Consider the following 26744-nt stretch of genomic DNA (forward strand, 5'->3'; position numbering starts at 1 on the left):
ATTTAGAATAATACTTCTTGCATATGAATACAAAAGCCGCATTTTAAAACCAGTTTTTAAAATTTTGATTTTAGGAATTAGAGTTCAAAAGTAATTCCAAGGGGAGAAAATGACAATAGCTTATATTCCCCAAAGAAGTAGACAGTTTATAAACCAGTGCTTTGGTAAAACACTGTCAAGTCCCTTAGGAGTAAACAGCTTCTCTAATTTTAAGTCTTAGAACCCTGACAGAACAAAAAGCAAACATACAAAAACCTATTTTAGAAATAGATTACCAGTTTAAAAAGAAAAACAAGAATGCATTGGGGTGAGGTAGTAGTCACAGTGCATCCAAAATATGAATTATAAGGGCCAGAGCTACGCAGAACAGCCTTTAGGAAGTTATTACAAGATGTGAAAGTGCAATCCAACTGATACATATGGTACTAAACACTGTTCTAGAAATAGGCCACTGAAAAAAAAATTTAAATGTCTATATAGCATCTAGTAATTAATTAGTCCCTATACTCTAATGAATATGAAAACTGAATTAGACTGTAGGCTAAACCACAGGGCAAGAAGTTGGTACTTACTGAAACAAATGTACTTCTGACCCCTCCTCCCCATAAATTAGTTTTGCCCCAGTACTAGGTTGCACTTCCACAAGTTTAAGAAACCCAGGCTACACAAATCTCTCTCAACTTCTCATTTATTTCTGCCTGCCATCTACTCAGCCCAGAAGCAAGACACACATGGAACAGCTGATCTGTCCTCCTTGATACTAAAGCCCTACCTGCTAAATGATGATCCAGCTTAAAAACCTTGTTACAGCCAAAGCTTGAGCACCCCCACTGTTCTTCTATCCCCCGGGTCCAGTGCAGTCCCTTACTGGACTAATGCCATATAACTAAGTGCAGCTGTCTCCTCTATTATTATTTATGCTGGCAATAGCCAGCCATATGTGCATATACACAGAAATGTGCTCAGAGCTGTACTACAGCAATTTGAGTTATAACTTGTTTTGAGCTGACAAAAGCACTCAACCTTGTACAATCACCAACATTTTTGACCATTTAAATATCACTAGTTCTTCCCCACACCTCGTACCTTTTCTTCAAATTATTTTGCATTGTGTTGCATTTTACATTTTAGTTGACAGCAGGAGATGGAATACAAAGTAAATTATTTGAGCTAAACATAATTCCTATATTTCATGCCAATACTTCTGAGTAAATTCTTATTGTAAGGAGGTTCCCCCCCCCCATTTTCCCCTGTATTCAGATTTTTTTTCTGAAAAATGAAGAGCAAGCATTTCAAATTAGATATTGCCGCCTCAGTGACCAGGACTAGGCAAAGGCAACCAATTACATTCAAAACTGAAAGCAACTCTCAAACTTCCAAAGAGGGGAAAATATTAAGATAGAAAAAAAATGAAGTGCAGTAGCTAATTCTAGATACAGAGTCTAATAAAATCATGACTACCTTGATGCAGGCCAAAAAATTCAGTGTAGCTGGTGGAAGAATTTTACTTTCTTCTTAAGAATCAAGTGCATTTTTGCAGTTCACACACACTTTAGTTATTGCTCAATAACCATGAAAAAGAACTGAGGAATACTTTTCACTTTAGTTTTATTATATTATATAACAGATCTGCAACTACAGCATATTTCAGCCAAAACATTTTTTTTTATTCCAAACTCTTAAAAAATATCTACATTAATCATTTTTCTAGTCTTTTAAAAAAAAAAAAATCTACCTAGCATACCAATGCTGCTACAGCACTTGAAAGGGTGCATTACTTAAGTATATTCTACTGTAAATGTAATTACTGTTGTAGCCGTTGTTCTTTTCTTCCTTCTTTGCTGCTTTGGCTTCAGGTTTCAAAAAGTTTGTTAAAAGCTGTTCCAACTTCTGAAACCATATCAGATGTAGTCATTGAACGTCCAAATTTTTGAAAGGCTTGGCTGTTACACTGTCTTGTAAGCGAACAAGCTCCAAATGCAGCCACTAGAAATGGATTTTGACTAAAGAAAAAAAAAAGGAAAAAAGCTTCATGTTAATTTTCTTTAAACAGTATTTTACAAAGGGGAACCTTATACAATCCCAAAAGGCAGTGGTTTATGAAGGACAGAGGTTTGCAGTAAAAATTAAATTCAGCTGAAATACATTGCTGCCTTGCTACTGAATTTAGTAGTATTGTAATTTATAGGCATGAATGATTTCCCTTACTAATTCTGAGATTCTTCTATGCTTGCATTTACCATCTTGATGCTTACATTTTCTATAGCTTGAGTTACTCAATGTTAAAATGAAGCACATTTATCCTTATTTACCACCTTATAGTTCTTGCATTCACAATTGGATTTCTAGCCTAATAGTCCATAGTATGAAAATATATCTCCCCTCCATCCCTCCTACTGCAATACAGTACTCAATTATATAAAAAGTAATATTAGGACAGAAGGACAAGATAAAAAACAGACTTGCTTCAGTGTAATGGATGAGTGCTTAGTTCCATTCCTATCTTGTAGCTGTGTATTTTATTTCCTTTTCCTGGGGAGTAGGGTTTTACATTTGTTAGTACCAAATCTCCCCTTCTTCAAGTGCTTGCTCATGTCTATTCCAAAGTAGGAGTGCGCTCATCCTGAGCGCGGCCGCCAGAAAGTTTTTCCCTCAATGGTATCCATTGGGTTAGTGCTGGTGCCCCTTGGCGTAGTGTGCTCTTAGAACAGGTAGAAAGGGCCGAATTGTAAGCCTCCCTTGGGAGCCAACAAATAGCTTTGCCCTTGAGTGAAGCCACTTTGGACCTTATATCAAGGCCTTCTAACATGCCCTAGCATCCCTGCGACCAAGGAAGAAAAAGATGGACAATACTTTGTTCCAGCCAAGGCCTTTGACTGCCTCTAACCCATCCTCCACTTAGGTCACTTGTGGTACTAGCAGCCAATAAGTGAATGCAGCAAGGTGAACAGGGTCCAACTCCCAAAGCCAGAGATGCCAATAATTAGACCTTTCTGCCAAAAAGGTTTATTTAACTAGAGGCTGCCCACTTTCCATAACTTCAGTCTGTTCATAAATATGCAGAATTCTATTTTCTTCCTGGTTCAAAGTATAGAATTCATTAGGGGCAACCCTCAATTCAGTCCAGGTCAGAGCCTTCCTCCCACAAATTCTGTTTTGAGCAACAGGGTTCCTCTCAGGGAACCTCAGAAACTAAAAGAGCAATGAAGTACCTACAGCTCCTGGGACATATGGCATCAGGCGCTTACATGATGCAGCATGAGACCTTATAGCTCAGACCTCTTCAGGCCTGACTGGTGCAGTATACATGTCAGGCTGACACCACCTGGACACGGTTGTCACATTTCCTTCTTTGGTGACTGAACCCCCACAGGCAGTAGGTGAAAGAGCCCCATTCTCGAGAACCAAACCATCAATGTCACATTACAGATGGGTCAGCAAAGGGATGAGGGGGCTCACTTGGTGACCTGCAAAACATCAATGTCAAGGAGCTCAGGGTAGTTCACCTAGCCTGCCTGCCAAGTGTTCCAACCCCCCAGATGGCAAGTGTGTGTCAATTCTTACAGACATGACACTGATGTTTTATATAAACAGGCAGAATGAAGCATACCCCTATCACCTGTGCCAGAAAACTCTTTACTTGTAGAAATTGTGCATAGCAGAAATTTTTTTTTCCTGTGGCTCAGCACCATAAAAGGAACAATTAAGATAAGGACATGGCAGAGAAACTAAGTTGATGTAAAGAAATCATCAAGAATGACATTGGGGAGATACCTAATCAAAATCTACTGTTCAGAAAGAGAAAGCGATTGAGATATTGGAACAAATGGATTAACAAGTAACAAGCCAGAAGGATCAGATGTTAACCAAGGAGATATTATTTACCTTACAGTAACACAAGTTCTAGGAGAGGTTTTGACTCTGAGTACTTCTCTGTAAGATGTGCATGCTCCTATGCCAAGGGTGGGCAATAATTTTTGACAGGGGGTCACTTCAGAAATATCTGAAGTGATCTTAGGCTGCCCCAGAAGGGATAGAGTCTCAAGTGGAAGAGGCAGAGCCAGGACACTTCTGAGCTTCCCCGCCCACAGACCCTGATTGGTCTGGGAATGAAGGAAGCACATAAAGCCTTTTCCCCCACCTCCCTCAAGAAATGACAGCTGTTCTGAAAAACTGACGGTTCCCTCTGAGTGCCTGCGCCCCTAGCAGCAGCAGGAGACTTTGCACACTGTTCCTGCCACCAGGTCAATCAGGGCCTGGGGGGAAGCACAAAAAGTCTGTCACTCCCTGCCCCTGCCAGGGGCATGCAGTGATTAGTCAACCCTGGTGGTTGACTCTTAGCACCGTGTGCCCCTGGTGGGGAAGACTTTGCAATCTCCCCCGCTCCCAGGGCAATCAGGGCCTGGGGGCGGGGGAATGGCAGGGTACCTGCAGGCCGGATCAACCAGCTAGGTAAAATGCTACAGCATCATCTGCGCATCTCCCAGTGAACTGAAAGGTGATTTTCTGCATTGTTCAGAGTGGCAAGAAAGGTGTACGTTACTGAGACGCAAAGTCTGGCAGATGCTGCGTAAAACAGTGTCTGAGTTCCCATTGGTGGTCCCACCAGAAGTCTCTGCAATTGTATTCTGGATGCCTGCTAGATAGGCAGCTGATCTCTCACATCAAATGGAAAAGTACCAATTTTACAGCTTAGAGCCTCTTCGTAGGACTAGGATCACTCTCAACCCTGACAATTAATGTAATGCATTGCTCCCTTGTTGTCCAGCATTATCATGATGGCCCTCTATAAATGTGCAGGAAGAGCTGGTTAATATGGAGCATTACCCTGTGCGCTGTCCCCTTGCCTGTTCCAATAGAGCATCTATTGTCAGAATCTCTAGTGGTGGAAACAGAGAAAGGAGTTCCCATGCAAACCTTCCAAGGGTCCTTCCACCATGGCAGAGAGTAAGGAATCTATGCAACAATGTGGCACATTTGCAAAGGCTATCTAAGATCAGAGTATACTCCAAGTAAACATATTTGAAAACATCTGAGATGGAGACTTACATATGGTGCTACAAATGAGGAAGCTGACATGAGGCCCAAGAGCTTCAGGCAGGTCCAAACAGCTGTTTGTGGACTGTGCTGTACCATCAAAATTAGATTGGTTAGTATGGAAAACCTGCATTTGTGTAGTTAGTCTCTGCCTATTAGAGAGTCCAGGGTAGGGCCTATCATTTTGTTTTATTAGCGTTAAAATAGATTTCTGAAAAGTGATGAGAAGGCCCAGGGATTAGAATAGGTAGTACCTTAGAGGCTGCCAACTGAAGCTGTAGGCCTGATCAGCCAGTTTTGCAAGTTTGGGAATACTGCAATGTCATAGTGAGCCAAACCAGAAGAACAGCCACACTGCATCAGAGCAAAAGGTCCATTAGCTCAGTAGTATCCTGTCTTCCTATAGTGGCCAATGCCAGGAGCCTCAGATAAAACAAACAAATAGCAATCAAGTGATCCTTTCCTTGTCACCCATTCTCAGCTTCTGACAAACAGAGGTTAGGGACACCACCTCTGTCCGTCCTTGCTAATAGCCACTGAGAGATCTGTCCTCCATGAACTCAACTAGTTTGTTTTTAAAGCCTGTTAAAGCCTGGGCCTTCACAACATCTTCTGGCAAGGAGTTCTACATGTTCACTGCGTGTTGTGTGAAAAAATACTTCCTTTTGTTTGTTTTAAATCTGCTGACTATTCATTTCATTTGGTGACTCCTACTTCTTGTGTTATGAGTAAATAACACTTATCTACTTCTCACCACCAGTCATTTTTATAGACCTCAGTCAGATCCCCATTAGTCATCTCTTTCCCAAGCTGAAAAATCCCAGTCTTACTAATCTTTCCTCATATGGCAGCTGTTGCATATCCCTAATTTTTCTTGCCCTTTCCTGAACCTCTTCCAATTCTAAAACATCTTTTTTAAGATGAGGAAACCACATTGGCACCTAATATTCAGGATGTGGGTATACTGTGGATTTATACAGTAGACTTCTGATAATCCGGCACCTTTGGGATCCAAGTGGTGCTGGATTATTGGATATGACAGACTATCGGGAGGTACTGTGGTGGGGGGGCTGTGACTGGTCTGCTGGGACCACACTGCCTCCAGTGGGGGCAGGAGCTTGGCGAGGAACAGTGCAGCGAGGGCTGAACCCGCTGCCATTTTGCAGGGAGGCAAAGCCTGCAAGCGGCGGTGGCAGAGAGGGGGTGAGAGGCAGGCAGCTGCTTCAAGAAGTTGTTAGTCAATTACACTACCGCCCTCTCACCCCCCCTCTACCCCCGTCACTTGCAGGCTTTGCCTTCCTGCAAAACGGTGGAGGGTTCAGCCCTTGCTGCGCCGTTCCCCACCGCCCCACCAGAGGCAGTAGAGGAAAGAAATTGGGAGCCTGTCACCTGTGGATCAAGTAGTGTAACTGACTAAACTTCTTGAAGCAGCTGTCGGAGCTCTTCCAGGTTCCAGTTGGTGCCAGACTATTGGGAGTACCGGACCACTGGATGCCGGATAATTGGAGTTTTACTGTACAAAAATCAATATATTTTCAGTTTTATTTTCTATCCCTTTCTTAACGGTTCCCATCATTCTGTTTGCTTTTTTGACTGCCACTGTACATTGAGTGGATGTTTTCAGAGAACTGTCCACAATAATTCCAAGATCTTTTTTTTTCAATAACAACAGCTAATTTAGATCCCATGTTATATGTATAGTCGGGATTGTGTTTCCCAATGTGCAGTACTTTGCATTTATCAGCATTGAATTTCATCTGTCATTTTGTTGTCCAGTAACCCAGTTTTGAGAGATCCTTTTTTAGCTGTTCACTGTCTGCCTGGGACTTAACTTATCTTAAGCAGGCCTAGGCAAAATATGGCAGATCTGGCCCATGAATGCTGTGGGGAGCCCCAGGTAGGCTCCCCTGGGAGCCCTGCACACTACTCAGAAACACAGCTGAGGAGTCGTTTCTTTTTAAAAACTGTGAGGGGGGAAGGCTTCAGGCATAACTCCCACCCCCAGCACAATCCCATTGGCTGGCTTCTGGCCAGAAACTGGCCAATGGGAGCTGCCTGTTAGAACAACAGGCAGCCATGAATCACTAGTTCCCTTCCCTCTGGCTCAGTTATTCACACAAGCACATGGCCATGCAAGCCTGTGCAGGTGCGGGGCGGTCGGGCTGGCTGTCAGAAACTTTTTAAGCTCTTCAAGCATTTAGTTCTGCAGGGAGGCAGGGCTGCTGACTGGTAAGTCTCCTGGCCAGAGCCTACCTCTGGCACTCCATCTCTTCTCTTTCCCAACCCTCTGCCCTCCCACTCAACATACACAAATCCTCTGCCCCCCCTCCTGCACCCATACCCTCTCCCAGATCTGGCACCCCAATCCTCTGCCCCAGATCACAATCCCCTTCTACTCTAGCTTACAAACCGAACTCCTGCACCTCAGTCCCCTACACTAAGTTACATTCCAAAACCCTGCACCTGTCTCCTGCTGTAGGTCACAACTGTTTTCAACTAAACTCCCTACCCAGACTCTACTCTCCCTCCTGTACCTCAATCCCTTACCACAAACTCCACCCCAGACCCCGCACCTCCTCCATTAATATCATGTAAGAGTGTGGTCCTTGACCACTTTCCAAAATCTTTGGAGTGGTTCCCCCTCCCCAAAAAAATATTGCCCAGCCCTATCACAGTTTGTATGCCTAGGAGATTTGGTCAGTTCTGGGAGATGCTCATTGTTAAACAGTTTTATGGAAGCATGATAGTATGATATAGAGGTAGAGTCCTGTACCAAAATCTCAGAGCCCACAGTATTAGCCCCTGAAATAAGGGGGGGGGGAAGGGAAGCCCCACATATCATTGCTAGTACCAAACGGTTGAAGGACCAATTGAGAATTGACTTGCAGGTGTCAAGGCTGCACTAGGAAGAGGACTATGAAAGACATCATTCAAATGAGAGACTCCAATTCTTCTGGAAATACAAGGTGCTCTGTGGACAAGAACATGGAAGGCAATGGAGGGCAATGATAGCCAATGGCCAAACACGGGGTCAGCACCAAAGTGGGTATCCAGAAGAAGCTGGCAAACGAGGTACTAGAGAGTCAGTTAGACCTTCTCTGACCTCAGAGTTATAGTAAGATGATGGTACTGAAGCATGTAAGGTAGGACTGTGTGTGTTGCGATGCCAAGGTGTCAGATGGTACCTATGTAGATGGTGCCCTGAGGGTATAGGGTTTATCCATTTGGAAAACTATATGCAATACTAGTGCCTCAGTACCTGACACAAAGCCTCAGTGATATCTTTGAGAGTTGCAAGGTCTCCTTTTAAATGTTTTGGAGTGGCCCATCCTTGCTTCCCTGCTTGGGGAACTATGCTGCTTCTTCCTGAAAGTCTTGTGTCTAGGGCCGCTGACAAGATTCCAGCAGACACTAGAGTGGCCTGAGATGTTAAGGATGATATAGTGGAGCAGGGGAGAGAGCAGACATCTGGAGCTAGGAAATATTCCATGCTTTAGAACTTCAAGTAGACAGGGTATCCAGACACCTCAGGCAATTGGAGTGTCCACTGCCATGGGAGAAAGACCTTTAGCAGGTCAGTTGGGTTTAAACCCAAGGTTTATAGACTTCATCAAAATCAGAATGATTACAAAGAGGACTGTCTTCTCTACAACACAAAGTTTGTCAGTGCCCTATCCCCAAATTCTGATTGTTTCTGTTTCTTAACATTTCCACAGGAGATAAAAGTAGTAACTAATGAAATCATACCCATTAGTTTTTTCTGGTCCAGCAAGAAATGCCCAGTGTGCCAACACTCCAAGAGAACCTGAAAGAAGGTCCCCTTGTCCACCACATCTTCGGCTGCTTCCTTCATGACTGCATACAAGCACTATAAAGAAACAAATAAAATAAAGGGGGTCATGTATACTTATCCTCTATTCACATGACATACTACCATGGCTGTGAGGGTGGAGGAACCACAAAATGCAATGTTATGCTAGAACATTTCTTCTCTGAGAAGAAAGGGTCAGGTTAGAATTTACTTTAATGTAAGAACAGCCATACTGGGTCAGATCAAAGGTGCATCTAGTCCAGTATTCTGTATTTTAACAGTGTCCAATGCCAGGTGCCCCAGAGGGAATGAACAGAACAGGGAATCATCAAGTGATCCATCCCCTGCTGCCCATTTCCAACTTCTGGTAAACAGAGGCTCAGGACACCATTCCTGCCCATCCTTGCTAACAGCCATTAACAGACCTATGCTGAATTTATCTAGCTTTTTTGTACCTTGTTATAGTCTTGGCCTTTACGACATCCTCTAAGAAGGAGTTTCATGGGTTGACTGTTGTGTGGAAAAAAAAATCCTATTTTTGTGGGGGTTTTTTAAACCTGGTACCAATTTCATTTGGTGATCCCCACCCCTGTAGTTCTTACGTTATGGGAACAATAACTTTCTCCATACCACTCATGATTTTAGAAGACCAGTATCATATACCCCCTCAGCCTTCTCTTCTAAGCTAAAAGTACCTGTTTTATTAATCTCTCCTCATGTGAAAGCCGTTCCAAACCCCTATGTTGCCCTTTTCTGACCTTTTTCCAATGCTAAGATATCTTTCTGAGATGAGGTGACCACATCTGCATGTAGTATTCAAGATGTTGACATACCATGGATTTATTATAGAGGCCATGAGTTATTCTTTATCTTATTCTCTATCCCTTTTTAATGATTCTTAACACTTTGCTTTTTTGATTGCTGCTGCACACAGAGTGGATATTTTCAGAGAAAAATTTTCAACGAATCCAACATCTCTCTCGCATGGTAGCAGCTAATTAGTTCCCATCATTTTGTACATTTTGAGAGCTCCCTCGTGAAGCTCCTTACAGTCTGTTTTGGACTTATCTTCAGCAATTTTGTATCACCTGCAAATTCTGCCATCTCATAGCTTATCCCTTTCTCCAGATCATTTATGAATATGTTGAATAGGATTGGTCCCAGTACAGATCACTGTGGGCACCACTAGTTACCTCCCACCGTTATGAAAACTGACATTTATTCCTTCCCTTTGTTTCCTCTTTTTAACCTCATAACACCTCCATCTGGGACAGTTCCTCATATTTGTCTCCTAAAAAGAATGGCTGAGGTTTGGGATACTCTCTCATACTCAACCACAAAGATGCAAAAAATTCATTTAGTTTCTCCGCAATTATCTTACTTGAGTGGTAATGATATAGACTGTGCTTGGAACTGCTTTGAGGGCAGGGGACTGGACTTGATCTCTCGAGGTCCCTTCCAGTTCTAGTATTCTATGACAGAGCTCCTTTAGCCTTTTGATGTCTACTGGCCCCTGCTGGTTGTTTAGCAGGCTTCCTCCATCTGATGTACTTAAAAAAATTTTGCTATTACTTTTGAGTTTTTGGCTAGCTGTTCACATTCCTTTTTGGCATTCCTAATTATATTTTTACACTTCATTTGACAGAGTTCATGCTCCTTTCTGTTTTCCTCGCTAGGATTTAACTTCCATTTTTTAAATGATGCCTTTCTCTTTCTCTCTCAGCTTCTTTTACTTGGTGGTTGAACCATGGAAGCCCTTGTTTGGGTCTTTTATCATGTTTTTTAGTTTGAGGTATACATTGAAGTTGAGCTTTTATTATGATGTTTTTAAAGAAGACTATCACCCATTTCTAAACACATCTTTCAATTATTAAAAACATCTTTTAAAGCCTTTTCATCAAGTATGAAGAGAGAAGGGGCAAGTTCAGATCTCTGCAACAGATTTTCTTCTGTTCTTTATAAGCAGCGTTACTACGGAAAGGCTGCATCACAATATTAGATTTTGCAGTTTTTATTCTGAAAGTACCCAGGGTTCACTGTCACACTGACTTCTTCATGGAGTGAATTCAAGATAGTATGGGCATGCAAATAGTTTTGCTGTAATCTAACTCCTACTGCCCACAGGATCACATTCCTCTGTTTTCCACATATTGAGCTGCAAGGGCTTAATCACAGTCTTTCAAGTTCAGCTCTAAAGCTGTATATTCTCTGTTGGTGAGCATGGAGGAGAAATATACCATGAGACCATCTCTTCTGCCAGGTGTCTCAGCAGCAATCTGGGCTCAACAGGCTCAGCAACTGTGCTTTGCTGGTTTCATGAAGAGAGCATGGATTCATTAATCACTAACATTTTAGCAGATGCCATCACCACATGTCCAGAAGTTAATTTTTCCAATCACTTCTCCTTTTCCTTTCCTTCCATGCCCATCCAAATTAGGTTGTGAACATGTTTCTTGGTGAGTACTATTTGTGTGTCAACTCTCAAAGGCTGGAGGTTTTGAGTTAGCTGTGTGACTAAGGTATATAGCCAGGGGAAAAAAACATCTCTCTAATTCTGCTATTCTCAGATAACATCTCACAAGATTGTCACTGGAAGTATGTGAACTCTTGGCAGGAGGCAGGATGGAAAATCCTCCATCCAAAGCTTTTGCTTTTTTGGGGGGGCCTTCCAAGTGGCAGCTAAGCAGCTCCTGCCTAGTAGTCATGTATCACCATCTACCACAACCTCACAGCTCCTTAGCTTTCTAGTCAGTTCTGAATTGTGTAGGAAGCAACTGATCTTCAAACTAAACCAATTATTTAAAAAACCTTAAAAGTAAAAAGATTTCTGCGAGCCTCATATGTACCTAGTAGGGAAAGAAAAGCAGACCCTCTCCCTCCCAAAAATCTCCTCTCCCCCACATGAGCAGAGATGATGGGGCACAAATCAGTAGGACGCTTCAAAGAAGCAGAATTACATATATGTAATTTAAATACTGGAAAAAGGTACCATCCTCACAAGATTTTCATTCTTGGACACTTAGTGACTCAAGATATGTTTCAGGATAGAAAGTTGATATGCTTCTGTAAGCAGTGCAAAAAGGTTGATTATTAGTATTAGGACCCGTGAAAGTTTAAAAAAATTAAAACAGATAAAAAGGAATAAATACTTCTAAGCAGCAACAAAGGCATAAACTGATGGACCGGCAGAGCCTCCAAGAATATGTCTTCACGACACTTTCAAAAATCTGAACAGCTCAGTTAGAGACTTCTTTGACCTCCAAAGGAACTGTAGGTTACTTTATCTTGGAAACAGGTTCTGCAGTACTGAGAATTTAGATAGGAGCTCTTCCCCAGAGGTCAATGTGAGCAACAGTGCTTTGCAAAAAGGGATAGGAAAGACGATGAAAACTGTCCTTCCACATATCCTACATGAAACAATGGTAGCTAGTGGCAGTTGTGGTCCATCACTAGACAGAGGCGGTAAGTTGTTATTAAATGGTGCAGAAGAGAATTAAACATTTTTGTTCTGTATTTGGAAAGAAGCAAGATGGTGTACTTGTATCATACAAGGATGAAGTACTTTCCAGTCCATTAAAGAGATGTTAGACCAGAATTGTAAAGGATAAATATCTTTAAATCAGCAGGCCTGCACAACCTGCACTAGAGTTCTAAAAGAGTTGGCTGATGAGATCTCTCGCCTGATGATGTTAATTATGAATAAATCAAGGCATACTGGGGAAATTCTAGAAGACTGGAAAAGTGCTAATGTGCTAATATTCAAAAACTGCAAGCAGGACGATCTGGATAAATACAGGTTGGTTAGCCTGACATCAACCCCAAAACTGTAACAGAAGAGCTGCCATGGGATTAACTTGATAAATAATAGGAATATAAATTAATACAAGTCTATATGACTTTATAGAAAATAGTCCTTGCAAATAAATTGGATTCCATTCTTTGCAGACATTGTAAATTTGGTTGATAAAGGTAACTGAGATAATAAATTCAAGACTTCTTGCAAGGTGTTTAACTTAGTATATCACAACACTCGTAAAACTTGTATGGTACAGTATCAATTGAGCTCTTGTTGAACAGATTAGAAAACTGGCTGATAAGTTTTAAAAAGTAGCTGTCAATTAGGAATCATCACTGAATGGGATGTTTCCAGTAGGAGATCTAGGTAAAGCTCAGCAATATTCAATATTTTCATCAATAATTTGGAAATTATAAAACCACTGCTGATAAAAATCTGTGAATGAGACAAAGATTGGCAAAATGGTAAATATTGAGGAAGTAACTCTCTACTCTGGCCCATTCACATAAAATACATTTTGATACAGCCAATTTCAAAGAATGTAGGCCACTCCTGTAGAAAGGGTAACTGTATTTTGGAAAGCAGTCACTCTGAAAAGAATTTAGGTAACACAGTGGACAAACTAAACATGAGCTTCCACACAACGCTATTGCAAAATTGGACTAATGTGATCCTTGGATCTATCCCCAGAGAATAAGCAAATGCAAGTATTATTTTACCTCTTTACAGCGCACTGGTAAAACAGATACTGGAAAACTGTGTCCAGTTCTGATGCCCATATTTTAAAAATAATGTTGAAAAAAAAATTCAGAAATGGTGCGGAAAAGAGCCACAAAAATTATTTTTGTGGTAAAAGAAATATCTTATATCAACAAACTCAAAGAACTCAATTTGTTTATTTTACCAAAAAGAAGATGGAGAGGTGACCTGATTACAGTATGTAAGTTATCATCTCAGAGAGAAAATAACAGGTATAAAGGGGCTTTTTTTTTTTTTAGCAGAGAAAGGCATAACAAAAACCAATGGCTAGAAGCCAAATGCAGACAAATAAAATTAGAAGTCAGGTACAGAATTTTAAGAGAGAGAGCGAGCAACCACTGCAACAACTATGAAGACTAGCTGCCTTCAGGAAGATTAGCTTTAGCCAAACAAGTGATTGTGCTCCATATAGGGATAACTGGGTGAAATGCAAAGGTCTGTGTCATACTGTAGTTCACATTAGTTGATGAAATGGTCACCTTCTGGCCTTAAACTCTATGGCTACATCTATACTGCCCGTTTTGCTGGCAGCGAGTATGCAAATGAGACAGATTAGCATACCACAGTGCCTCATTTGCATAATTTATGCACAGTTTTTGTGCAAAAAAAGTGGGTGGACATGGGGTTTTTGAAAAAAAAAACCAAAAAAAACACCCTGTTTTCCGCAAGATCCTTATGCCCCAAAAAAGGAGGTTTACTGATCTTGCAGAAAACAGGGTTTTTGCGCAAAAAACCTCAACCCCACGTTCACACTACTCTCCCCTTCCCGCAAAAACAGCATGCATAAATTATGCAAGTGAGGCACAGCAGTATGCTAATCAACACCTCATTTGCATACTCACTGCTGGCAAAATTGGCAGTGTAGACGTAGCCTCTGAGCATAGGACATGAGGTACAGAGCAAAGATGATCAGTGGTTCTGTTGGTCCAGTGGACCTGATTTATTTCCTGGCTCGGTCATAGACTTCCTATGTGAACCTAAGATACCATTTAATCTCTTGTGCTTTACTGTCTATCTATAAAATGGGCATTTCCCTACCTCACCAGGATATACTGAGGTTAAAACATGTTAAAATTGTAAGTTGCTCAGATATTAACAGGACACATTAGCTAGGAACCTTCATGCCCAGCTACCAACACCAAAAAAGTTTTGAGCTGAATGTATTCCTATCTGTAGCACACGAGGCATTCAAAACCCAAGAGTGAAGAAGCTGTTCTTAAAGAAAAATATGTTTTTTCCTTTTTTAAATCAAAATGTCTGGAAATGCTCCTAAAAATTCCAAAAATAATTTAATCATTTTGCTGGTATCAAGCACGAACAATGTCACTCTAAAATCATAAAGTTAAGAGGAAACAGGTTATAACTGAGTAGACAGTTGCTTGCTACTAAAGGCAAGATATGATCAGAAAAATAAAAATGCACGAAAATGTTCAACAAAGCAAAATTCAAGTTATTCATAATATGCCATCAATTAGATTTGTAAGATGTTATTCAGAATGATTTGGCTAATTTTATAAATACACATTTACAGGGCTTTTATTTTTCTTCATATTTTAAATGGGAGATATAGGCAAGGTCTAGCTATGATCAAATGCACATGTAATACTGGTAAATAAAGTGACTACTGTAAAAATATAAAATGAAATATGTATGAGGCTGCAGAAGACCCAGACACAAATGCAGAGTTCTATTCCTGACTATTCCCTCTTCCTGCATGTACTAGCGCAGGCAAGTCTCCTAGCTTTCTCCATGCTTGTTTCCCCATCTACTAATTGGGGATAATGCCTCTTATCCACCTTCTTAACGTAATCAGAGAGCCTCAGATGAAAGATGTGTGCAATTCTCACATACTGAGTGGGCCCCCAATAGAGTTATATATTCTTCCATAAATTTCTCCCTGACAACATCAGTTTTCACACAAGTCTTACATGGCTGCTTCAGATAGCTATCAAGGATAATTTTGCTTCATTAAATGGAAGATTCAGCTTAAGAAAGCTATTTCAATATGAATTATATCCCCAATCAATACATTTATTTGATCTGGCAACTATTCATACTAATGGGTAACATTTTAACCTCTCTCATTTGCAGGTTGGTCCATAAAGAAATCCTTGTGACATGCCCTAGCATGCAAAAGAACAGCAATATAAATGCTAATCACTAGGGTTGAAGTAATCACTCTAGAGATGTGGGAAAGGTAAGCTGGCTTTTATTTAAAGGGTGTTTATACTGTTCTATTCCCTAATCACACTTAAAATTTAGCTAGGTCCTTGAGAGTGAGACACAAATTCTTTGAAAATTTAAAAAAAAAAGTCAGATTTCATTTTAATTTTCTAGTCATCTCTGTTTCTTTGACGGAAGCAGAACGGAAGATGGCAGGTGGCATAGAATACTTCCAGGGAGAATATAAACTATGCTCAGTGTAGTGCATATTGCAGTTCCAGTGCACTGGTTCAATCTCTCAATCAGGTCCAACATGGAGACACAGAAAGGGAACGAACATCCTGTCCCTCTGATTAAGAAAGCAAAATAATCTATTGGATGCCTGGACATTACAAAAGCAGCTGAACAACGCAGGGACTATAAAAAGCAGCTGGACAGCCATTTATCCAGCCATCCAGAGTGTGGAACTTTTAATCTGAGATCTGAATGGCAGTGGACTGGCAGATGTATGCCAACAGATGGTTTTTTAACCTCTGTTCAACAGAAAGGTAGTTCCATCATCTGATGCTTTCCTACTTTCTCATGCACATATCTCCTGGCAGTAGGAGAGGAACTGAAGAGGGTAAGATACTGCTACCACTTATTGACAGAGGGAAGTTTGGGGAAGAAGCTAGCAGGCTACTTGTCAGACTGTCTTCACGCTAGGATGCCTTGAGGAAGAGAAGCCAATAACTGACATGGTGCTGGAGGAAAACATGTATCAATTTTTAGAAGTCATAATACAGACACTTCAAGGACCTGACTAAATTTTAAACTTGTGAGGAACAAAAACCGGTATAACCACGCTTTATTATTGCCCAGTTCTCCAAAGAATAATAAAAAGAAAACCTTAGAGAGCTGTGCCATATTGAATAAAAGCTGACTTACCTTTTCCCCTTATGTTGAGTACTCACGCCTGCCCTGATCAGTAGTGGTATTGATATCACCCACCAACAGAATGGTGGGGCACATCTTTGTAGAGCTGGAAGTCAACAACTGTAGAGCAGGCTATAATGTAGAATTGCAAAAGAAAAGAAAAAATGTGTATAAAACTTAATTCAAAGCCTTGCCAATTATGCTCACTGGGCAGCAGGCAGTGCACACCTTGAAGCAGATACTTTTAAAAGCATAACAACAACTCACTCTCCAGGATACACTAAATATTTTGTTTACTGGTTTCTCATAACTATGTATGTAAATAAATAATTTACAGATTCACAGGTTAGAAGGGACCATTAAAATAATCTAATCTGACCTCCTGAATAACAGGCCACAGAACTGCACCAAATGGCTTCTGAATCCAGCACTTTCCAAAGATATCCAACCTTGATTTAAAAAGACTGCAAATGAGTGAAAAATCCATGAATTCCCTAGGAAAATTGTTCCCATGGTTAATTACTTTAATGTTAAAAACATGCGTCTTGTTTTATTCTGAATTTGTCTATCTTCAGCTTCTAGTCACTGGAATTCATTATGCTTTTTTTTCCTGTTGGGTTTAAGGGCTCTCTACTATCAGAAATCTTTGCATCTAGGTTTTAGACTCTGATCAAGTAATCCTGTGACTTGTTCCACAGTAAGCTAAATAGACTGCACTTCTTTAGTCTTTCACTCAGATTCAAATACCTAAGAAAAAGACTATTTGTCATGACTATATATTTACCTTAATCACCTGAAGAGAAGTATGCAGTTAGCTAATGTACTCATTAAAAACATAATGCTCATCAATCTACAGTTTGCCCTGATACAGACAGCTGTATCCTGAGAAAGCTTTCATCTTTGTACCAACTAAGCACAAAGCAGCCTAAAAGTCCATCTTCAAAATTCCAACTTTTACCATTTCTGTAGTATATTCAGAGTTAGTTTTTAGGTTTTTTTCACTAAATGTGAAAGAAAGAAATAATATTAAGGATGAAGTCTAGATGCTTATTTAAACAATAAGGATTAGTGGCTAAATGCATAAGAAAGAATAGACATCTAGGAGGAGAAAGGTAAGGGATAAAGACTATTAGAAAATGGCAACTAAAAAAAAACCCCAAACCAAAAAAGTAGCCAGCAGGAGCACAAATCTTTTACAACATGGAACTGTGCCCAGGATCCACTGTTCTAATCAGATTATATGGTTTTTCCCCAGACTGGAATCGTCACGTGTGTTGTCTCCTCTGATAAAAAAAGAAAAAAATTACAACAGACCAAGAGACTAGAGTTACAGATGAAGCAGCAGAAAGAAAGACTAAAAATCTTGGAGGGATGTGGCATGGAGACTGACTCTTAGTTGCAGCACTGAGCTTCCTCAATGCCATTTTGAGAAGCAGTTCTGTGGCATCAAGATATCTCTTAAGATTGCCAAACACAAAGTCCTCAGATTCAGTTGGCCAAGTCCAAAGAACGTCTTTGTCAACAGGAGTCTGAGATGCACTTTGAAAACTAAGTAATTGTCTTGGTTATAACATCTTACCAGGCATGACAGACAAACATGAACATTTGTAACAGACATCATAGCCCTGTATTAAGTCCAGGACCTGAAAACTGCTTTCTTAGCCACATCAACAATGCTGCCTGGGATGTCAAAGAAGGCAAGACAGGGAAAATAGTGAATATATGGTCTGATGGAATCAATATAACAAGAAAGAGAAGCAACCTAACACAGTAGAGTCTCAGATAACACTTAGTGAAAAAAGTTGTTTTTTCTTTTTTAAATGAAAATCAAAGTGACTGGCTATACAACTATGAAATAAATAGCACTGAATAGTGCTGGGAGAGGGGAAGGAGGAAACAATGAGGAAACTTCAGACACCAAGCCTTCTCTGAGATCACTACACCCGGTGGTCAAAAGTCACTGAAAAATAGTTGGAACACCCCCTCTTTTACGGCTTCTGAATCCTGTCTGAGGCGAGCATGTGAACACTGAGTGGCCCCATCTTCTAGAAGATTCCGAGGATGCATTTAGGCAAGGAGTGGGAAGCTGCATGGGCAATTTTCAAAAAGGAGAACAGCGCTATTCCCTTACTTTTCACCATCCAGGAAAACACCTACGTATATGTAATAAGGAAGCAGCAAAAAAAAAAAAAAAAAAAAAGGGGGGGGGGGGGGGAGAATGCAGAAATCCCACACAGCTCTAAAACACTGTTGGCCACTAACGGTACTTCCAGAAGACAGCTGTACAACTGGAAGTCAGAATATTTTTGACTGACAGCATATACAGGCGGTCCCCGGGTTACGTACAAGATAGGGACTGTAGGTTTGTTCTTAAGTTGAATTTGTGTGTAAGTCGGAATTGGTACATATTGTAGGGGAAACTCTAGCCAAACATTTCTCCAGAGCTCAGTTTTATTCTCCCACACCTCACTTCCCTCAGTCCTTTATTCTCAAGCTGAGGTGTCTGCTGAGAAAAGCCGCTCCGCGTCTCCCTGGTCTGTTGGGGGGGAGGGGGGGGGGCACCAGCTTCGCGTCTCCCTGGTCTGCTGGGGGGAAGCAGCTAGTGCGGGGTTGCCTCACCCCGTTTGTAAGTAGGGATCCGATGTAAGTCGGATCCATGTAACCCGGGGACTGCCTGTATACAAAATAACTATTAAAAAAAATGGCATATACACTAGATTGACATTGATAGCTCACACCAGCTCATGTTAGACCTTAGCTATCTCTTAAACCTTATATAAAACATCATGGTGTGTCAGGTATTACCGCATTATTTGAATTAATTTTTTATTGATTACTAGAAAACCTTGGCATCAAGCCAACAGCTCCTTTTTCTAAAGTGGCAATTTAATTTTTTTTTAAACAAACATTTTTGAAGGGACAGCTGTTATCTACAAAGAATTTAGCAAAAATATTGCTAGTCTAAAATGTGTGCATATACATTATGTCCAATGGACATGAATGATATATATCACTGTCAGTAGTATTGTTGGTAAAGTGTTTACAGATCTTCATAAGAGGATGGGCAACATCAGGTGACCAAGCAGTCCATGGAACCACCAAACACATCTTCATTCCTCAGTCACATCAATATGTAGCGAAACATGAAGTTGCTCTTGACTAACTACATCTGGAAATAGTATGTTAATACACTGAACTTATAACTGCACTCCTTTCCTCTAAGGATTTTAAAGAACTTCACAAAAAATTAATCTTCTTAACACCAAACACCCATATTATGCAGACCAGTACTAAACCCATTTTCAAGACAGAAACAAAGAAGTTTAAGAACTTGCACACCAAAGTCACTAAAAATCAAACCCGTTAAGTAACAAGCTTCAAATGAGACATCTCAAGTGCTGTGCTTATCAGTCAGTCCTTGAATCAAATGCATCAGCTATGGATTGACCACAACATTTAAAAAGATAATTTTACAGATAAAGACTTCACTTACCTTTTTCTCCATCAGAAATAAGATCTCGTTCTCCTTTCTGAACAATTGTCAAATTCCCCATGGCTTGACTGAGCCGTAACACGCACCCATGGTGATCATTGCTATCCACAGGGTCTCTTAGCTACAAATACAATAATTCCATACAGAATTATTTACCATTAATGGAAAATCAAGCAATTATGTCTATGAACAAAATGTTACTTTTAGTCTAATTTTTTATATTCTTTCCATCCACTTTGTGCCAAAAGAAAATTGTTACAAAACGGTCTCTCTTTTTTGCTTGCTTTAAAGATGTGCCAAGCTATGATCCAGTGTTATCATGACAACTATCACATGCAAATTTATTTATCCTCACAGTACTTTTTACGTAGATAAGGAATAGTATGAAAGCATTTGATATAATATCAACATATATTTTTTGACATGTAGAACAAATACATGCTTATGGATAACCAAAAAACCACAACCAAACAAAAAACAACCACAACAATCAGCAGCTCACCATAGCTTCATAAAGTCTGCTAAACTCCATATAGTTTGGAGTAAGAATGGCTCGCTGGTAACCTTGAATAAGAGAAGGCTGTTGGGAAATGAGCCATAATCCATCCTGCACAAGACAGTCAAAAAAAGAATTTATTTAATAGCTTTTTAAATGTCAGACAAATAAACGTATGACAAAAATACTTACAGCATCAATAACAATTGGAATTCCTTTGATCTTGGCTTTTTCTATAATACCCTGCAAGAAAAGCAAATGATTGTAAGATGCTTGTCATGTTAACTCCCAAAAGATCTAAAGAAAATTCAGCAATTTATTTCAGTCTAAAAATGCTGTCTAATAAGACTGGCCATACCGATCACCATTTCAGAGAATTAAAAACTTGGTTAGATGATGACAGAAGACACTTCCATATCAAATGTGTGCATTTTACAGACAGATATATAGTGTAATTTGCTAGCAATGCAAATTTAGTCTAAGGTTTTAAAGATAAGCTGTGCTGTTTCTGATTCACACATAACTAGAGCCCTGCATGGATACAAAATTGATATCTGCATCTGCAAAAATGAGCCACGGATATATGCTTCAGCAGATGCAGATACGCGTGGTTATAAAGCGGATATACACAAATATGCAAGGTTCCAGATACAAAATTGGGATCCACATCCACATAAATGAGCAACAGATATATGCACCCACATATGCGGATACCCAGGGTTATAATGCAGATCACAAAGCTAATAAGTAAAATGCCGTAAAGACATCCTTGTTCAGAAAAGGAGTAAGATGATGACAAAACACATTCAAGAAATATATCTGCTGAACAAGACAGAAATTAGTCAGTTTCTGAGCATAACCAACAACATATCTTATGTCACAAGACAGACATGAGGTGTACTTTCACTTATAAAGTGGAGATTTTACTTTAGCAGAATGGTTCTAAACACACACAAGAAGGGTGGACTTATTTGCAAAGTTTCTTGCCACTAGTGAAAGGAAAGCAAATAAAGAGTTTCCAATTTTTCTTGTCTAGAATGTTATTTTATATACATTATAATGTGATCACTAACTCATTTCTCCACATTAAACAATTCTAAGCTTTCCATTCGACTACCAATTTTCTCTGAGTCTTTTAACCCCATCTTCTGATCCTGCTGAAATGATGAACTGAACACAGTGCCCAATTTTTTCATACCCTAACATTTAGTTTTGTTTGATTGCTGCTGGTCATCAAACCAATGTTTGGCGTGAACAGTCTACCTGGAGACTTTTCTTGAATGCTTCCAGTCAATTTAGAACCTTCCAACATGTTTAACCTTTGTTAATTTCAATATGCTCTCATACTGTTCATTCATCTTTGTTAGGATCCAAAAGAGTTCTTTAATCTTCTCATCTCAAGTAATCTAAATAAATGTGTACAATTTACAATCTTTACCACCAGACTATTGGCCCATGCTCCTAGATCATTAGTAACTATATTCAACAGTGGTGAGACACCCTTCCCTCCCAATTTTCTGAAACACATGCTCTAGTTGAAACAGGAATCAATTCAGAACAGTTCTATTGACTGTATTACGTAGGAAGTCAGAATATTCACAGTGACCCCTTCCAGTTTTATAATCTAGGAATTAATCTTTTGGCATATTGCAAACTGTGCATTCCTACGTTTTGCTTCCTTTCAAAGATTTTATGGAAGTCCAAATGAAACATAACATACTCTCCATTATCTATTTTGTTGAGAAACAGAAACCTAGATTTGCACAGCATGATTTTTCTTTATAGAAGCCATATTTGTTCTTATATACCTTCACAACTGTATTTGATTGCTTTAATCAGTTCACCTAATAAAGTAAGCAAATACATAATAATAAAATACACTATCATCCCTAATAAGCAGCACATACTCTGAGAAGAACCTATGTAAAAATGACATCATCTTGAACAACAGATCTGTTCCTTTTTTATACCTGCTGCTTTTAGTAACAAAAGCAATAGATTGTAGTAGTAGTAATAGAAGATTGTAATCAGTTGTAGTTGTTAAACTTGCAGAGCAAAAAAATGGAGACAGAATGAGTTAAGTACTTCATTCAGTCTTTTGCACCAAAAATAGATTTATTTACAAGGCTCTGGAGTGTAGCAGGTGTGCTGCTGAGGACTTGATGGGGCTTGTAGAACCTTTACTAATAGTAAAGATTTAAAAGATGGAAAGAATGAACCCAGCTTGACTATAGAAATGTGCCAATGCTGCAATAAAAGACCACAGCTTGCTGTGGCCAGTTGATTTAGGCTCACAGGGCTGCAGAACTAATTGCCATGGAGACAGAGTACAGTCTCCAGCCTGAGCATGTAAGACCTTGCAAGGAAGGAGGATCTCAGAGCCTGGGCTCCAGCCCAAGCCTCAGCCTAAATGCTACATATATCAGCAATTTTGGTGTTACCTGGATTTGCAGGGTGTGTGTATCCCCGATTCTGATCAAGCCAATTGCAACCCGATTATGTGCATTTAGCCACCATTAATTTATAATAGAGACTACCATGTAGTTAAAAGAGCTAACTGGAAAGCAATCTTTTAGAGGCAGTTTCTGCTAATCAGAATGAGAGGAGGGAGAAAAAGTCAATAAGTGAGACTGAAAACAAACCTTAGTGGATGGAACAGACCCCCTACGCAGGAAGTTCTGTGGGGCAGGGTGCAATCTGTGGGAGGAACTGGTGGGTATCTTGTAACCCCCTGCTCCCAGCCTCTCTCCTAGGTGAGGAAACCAGAGCATGGGGCAGGGGTAGCGCACCTCTCGGCTTTCTCCTGGCCAGCCAGAGCACGGGGAAGGGAGGCTGCAGCAATGCACCACCCCGACGTTCCCTTCCCTACGTGCCCGGCACTGGCCCCCTGGCAGAATATGAAGGACTGTGACGGGGTGCATTTTCACCCTTTGCACCCTCCCTGTGTATGGGCCTGGGAAGATCTTGAATCTGGGCACCTTAATACTAAACACTTTATTGAAAGTTAGAATAAGTGATAACCCACTAGGGCGTCACTATGAGCTGTGTTTTATGAACAGTTTTTTTTTTTTTAAAAAGATGATGATGATAATGGAGTGTACTTTGGAGCAGTTCTCTGAAGCCATCCAGAGAGACATTTTTTCCTGATATCTTCTCTCCCTGGTGGGTGAGCAACTGGCCACTGCAAACCTGCCACTGATTATGCAATACCTGCCGACATTTGATGGCTGGGCTATTCTAACCCTATTGCCGTGGTCCCCAACCTGGTGCCCGCGGGCGCCATGGTGCCCGCCGGGCTCTTCACATGCGCCCGCGGAGCAATCTGGGCTGGCCCTGCCCCTGGGCATGCGGCAGGTGCCAGCCCCGGGCGCATGGCCGGTCCCGCCCCCGGGTGCGCCGCGCGTGCCCTGGCCCCGGCCTTGGCCCCGCCCCCAGGGGCGCCGCGCGTGCCCTGGCCCCGGTCCCACCCTTGGCCCCGCCCCCGGCGCTTACGGGGGGGGCGCCGGCCCCGGGCGCGCGGCGCTTATGGGGGGGGCCAGCCCCGGGCGCGTGGCTATGGGGGGGGCCCCCGCCCCCTGGCACACAGCGGGCAAACGGCCACGCCCCCTGGCGCCCGGCAACCTGAAAAGGTTGGGGACCACTGCCCTATTGCTTACATCTAATTAACCGAAGTTTTGGATAAAGTACAGTTACTTGCATTAATCTTTTATCAGAAGGAATTGCTTTGTTCCCTCTGATTTATTCCTAATGTTGCCTATAGTGAAACAAGAAAGGTACCCCTGCTGAGGGATTCTGAAAACCATGGGTAAGGTAGGCATCTGTTATGAAAATATTTGGCCTTCAATATACAAACTGTGTGAAGCCAGTTAAGAGATTAATTTTAACGTGTACAGAATGCATTAAAAAGTTTACCACTGCCTTGTAGCTTAAAAGATGTAAGGAGTGGTGTCTTTGGCAGAGAAAAAGCGCAAAACATAAGATGGTTTGGAGGAAATTAAAAAAAAACCAGAAACTCCTACTCACTAAAGTATATCTAGAGAAACTGTATACCAATTACTCCTCCAGAGAACAAGTATAGCTAAACCCACCTCTAATCTTCTATTTGAATTCAAAAAGAAAAAACTTTGCCAGTGAATTTGCTTGGAAACCCCAACTAAGAGCTTTAATGGTTAAGGGCAACTGCATCTGTATCCACAGCTCCCTCTAAGATGCATGGCAAGCACAGCCTTAACAGCTGTTTAATCAGTCTTGCCCAGCAGGAGGCTCAGGGCTCCACCATGGAGTTGCCTGACTAAGTGGGGCTGATTAAGCAGCTGTGGGGCTATGCAGCCACACAGCTTAGAGGGAACCTTGCCTGTATTCCCCCCTTACAACCTCAGCAAGGGCAAAAACTCTTGGCTTCCTGTTTCCCAAGCTGTAATCTTTTTTGGGTCTCCCTTCTGACCAGAATATCCCCAGGCTGAACATATACCTTTACTGTGTCATTCCCAGTCAGGCTGTCCTAGGACAACTGCTTCCTCCTCCCCCTCCCCCCCCAGAGATGGCTAACAGATTAATAGCAAAGAAAAGTTATCACACAACTCTTTGTAAGCAAGCCCACTTTAAAAGGGGCAAAGAATTAGAGAGAAAACATTAACAATAATAAAAGAACCTAGATGATATGTTAATAAGCTTATTAGAGTTCATCCCAACTCTGACATAGGCTCTAATAGGAGGGAGGAAAAACATCCACAGGAATGCTTGAAATGCAGGGAACAAGGAGGCAAGAAGTTTCTTAACTGCTGTTCAAATCAGTCAAATTAACGTTTCCACCAAAATTCACATCTGAGAATACACCATTTGGGGAACATATTTAGCTATCCCCCTTAACCCATCCAACTCTAGTTGAAGCAATAATGTAGCTTATTTCAATCACAAGGTAAAAGCCTAAAATCAGAACACACACATACACTGACTTCCCAGATATTATCTAATCCAACTGAACAGATTTTCCCCACAAGACAAATGTAAAAGTTTCCAGTTTATGCTACATGATGTTCATGGATTTTAGTGAAGCCTAACAATTCTTTCCAGTAGGGATGTTACACGACTATTTTATTACCCGCTGATTAACCACTATGTATCAGAGGCAGGAGCACAGGAAGCCAGTTAAAAAAACAGCTCCCCCTTGCCGACTGGCTGCCTGCAATGAAGCACAGACAAGATTACATACAGTAAAGAGACAGATGGACAGAAGCCTCAGTCCTCCACTCTCCTATGATAGAGGAACAGATCTTACAGCCCTCTTCCTTAAGGTCTTCACTGAAGTCAAAGAAAAATAAGGAATAATTACAAGCCTATATCCCATTCTTATATTCACAAGGCAGCTTACCTACAATAGCCAAAAATATGTAAAGAAACGTTTATACAAAAAAAAATTCACCCCTCAGTACAAATTTAAATGGCTAATTGGTGTAGTTACTTATTTCCCCTTGGGAAGAAGAAAAAAACTACACAAGTTAAATTTACTACTGAAGCAAAAAAACAGCACTTTTCTCTAGCACAGTGATGTTGCTGGAAACACTAAACCTCACTAAATAAGTGACTTGGATTCACCTGCCCTTACAACATTTCACACTGGAGCCTCAGATTATTACAACATTTAAGAAAATCTAAGCAAACAACACAGAAGGGGACTGAGAAGCAGCCTCTTTCTACCCTGTACTGAACCAGGCTTGTCTATACTTCTGGGAAGATCAATGCTCCTGAAGTTGATATTCCAGTGTTCAATTTAGCAAGTCACAAAGGCAGTACCACGAGAGGGGGGTGGGGAGAAAGGAGGCGGCAGGTGGGAGCCAGCACTTGTAGGAAGCTCTGCCGGCTCCCACCAAGCTGACTGCCCCTCCCCCCTGCGCTGATGCCTTTATATCAGAGGCAGTAGCACACGGGAGGTAGGGGTAGGCAGGTTTTGGTACACATGGCGAGCCAGCTTAAAAATTAGTACAGCAAGCCAAGGGATGCATCTGCAGTGCACAAGCCTGCCTTCTATCTGAAATGGGAGTACAGTTAACTTCCGATAATCCAGCACCTTTAGGACCCAGGGGGTTTCAGATCATCAGATATGCCAGACTATCGGAAGGGAGGGGCTATGAGAGGTCTGGGGTGGCATCCCCCCCACCCCATCCCAGACCCCTCATAGCCCCCCCTTCCGATAGTCCGGCTCTGCCCCAGGCATACCCAATTCAGCCGCTGCTGGTCAGTTTCAGCAGCTGCTGAATCGGCAACGCCTGCGGCA

General features: G+C 41.2%; 1 protein-coding gene across 7 annotated transcripts in view; it reads right to left on the reverse strand.

The window, feature by feature from the left end:
* Positions 1 to 1591: 1591 nt before the first annotated feature.
* NAXD (NAD(P)HX dehydratase) overlaps positions 1592 to 26744 on the reverse strand; it is a 61938-nt gene continuing 36785 nt past the window's right edge. For 6 of the 7 annotated variants that reach the window (XM_006119697.4, XM_075918549.1, XM_075918551.1 and 3 more), the window contains 5 exons: positions 20663 to 20713; positions 20477 to 20581; positions 19975 to 20095; positions 8785 to 8905; positions 1592 to 2003 (listed from right to left, as the gene is read on the reverse strand). In XM_006119697.4, the coding sequence (XP_006119759.1) occupies positions 1853 to 2003; positions 8785 to 8905; positions 19975 to 20095; positions 20477 to 20581; positions 20663 to 20713 (549 nt within the window). In that variant the 3' untranslated portion in view covers positions 1592 to 1852. Of the gene's footprint in view, positions 2004 to 5049; positions 5128 to 8784; positions 8906 to 19974; positions 20096 to 20476; positions 20582 to 20662; positions 20714 to 26744 lie in introns of all 7 variants that reach the window. The other variant, XM_075918550.1, reaches the window with a different exon arrangement.

This window comes from Pelodiscus sinensis, chromosome 1, assembly GCF_049634645.1.
Source record: "Pelodiscus sinensis isolate JC-2024 chromosome 1, ASM4963464v1, whole genome shotgun sequence".
Taxonomy (NCBI): domain Eukaryota; kingdom Metazoa; phylum Chordata; order Testudines; family Trionychidae; genus Pelodiscus; species Pelodiscus sinensis.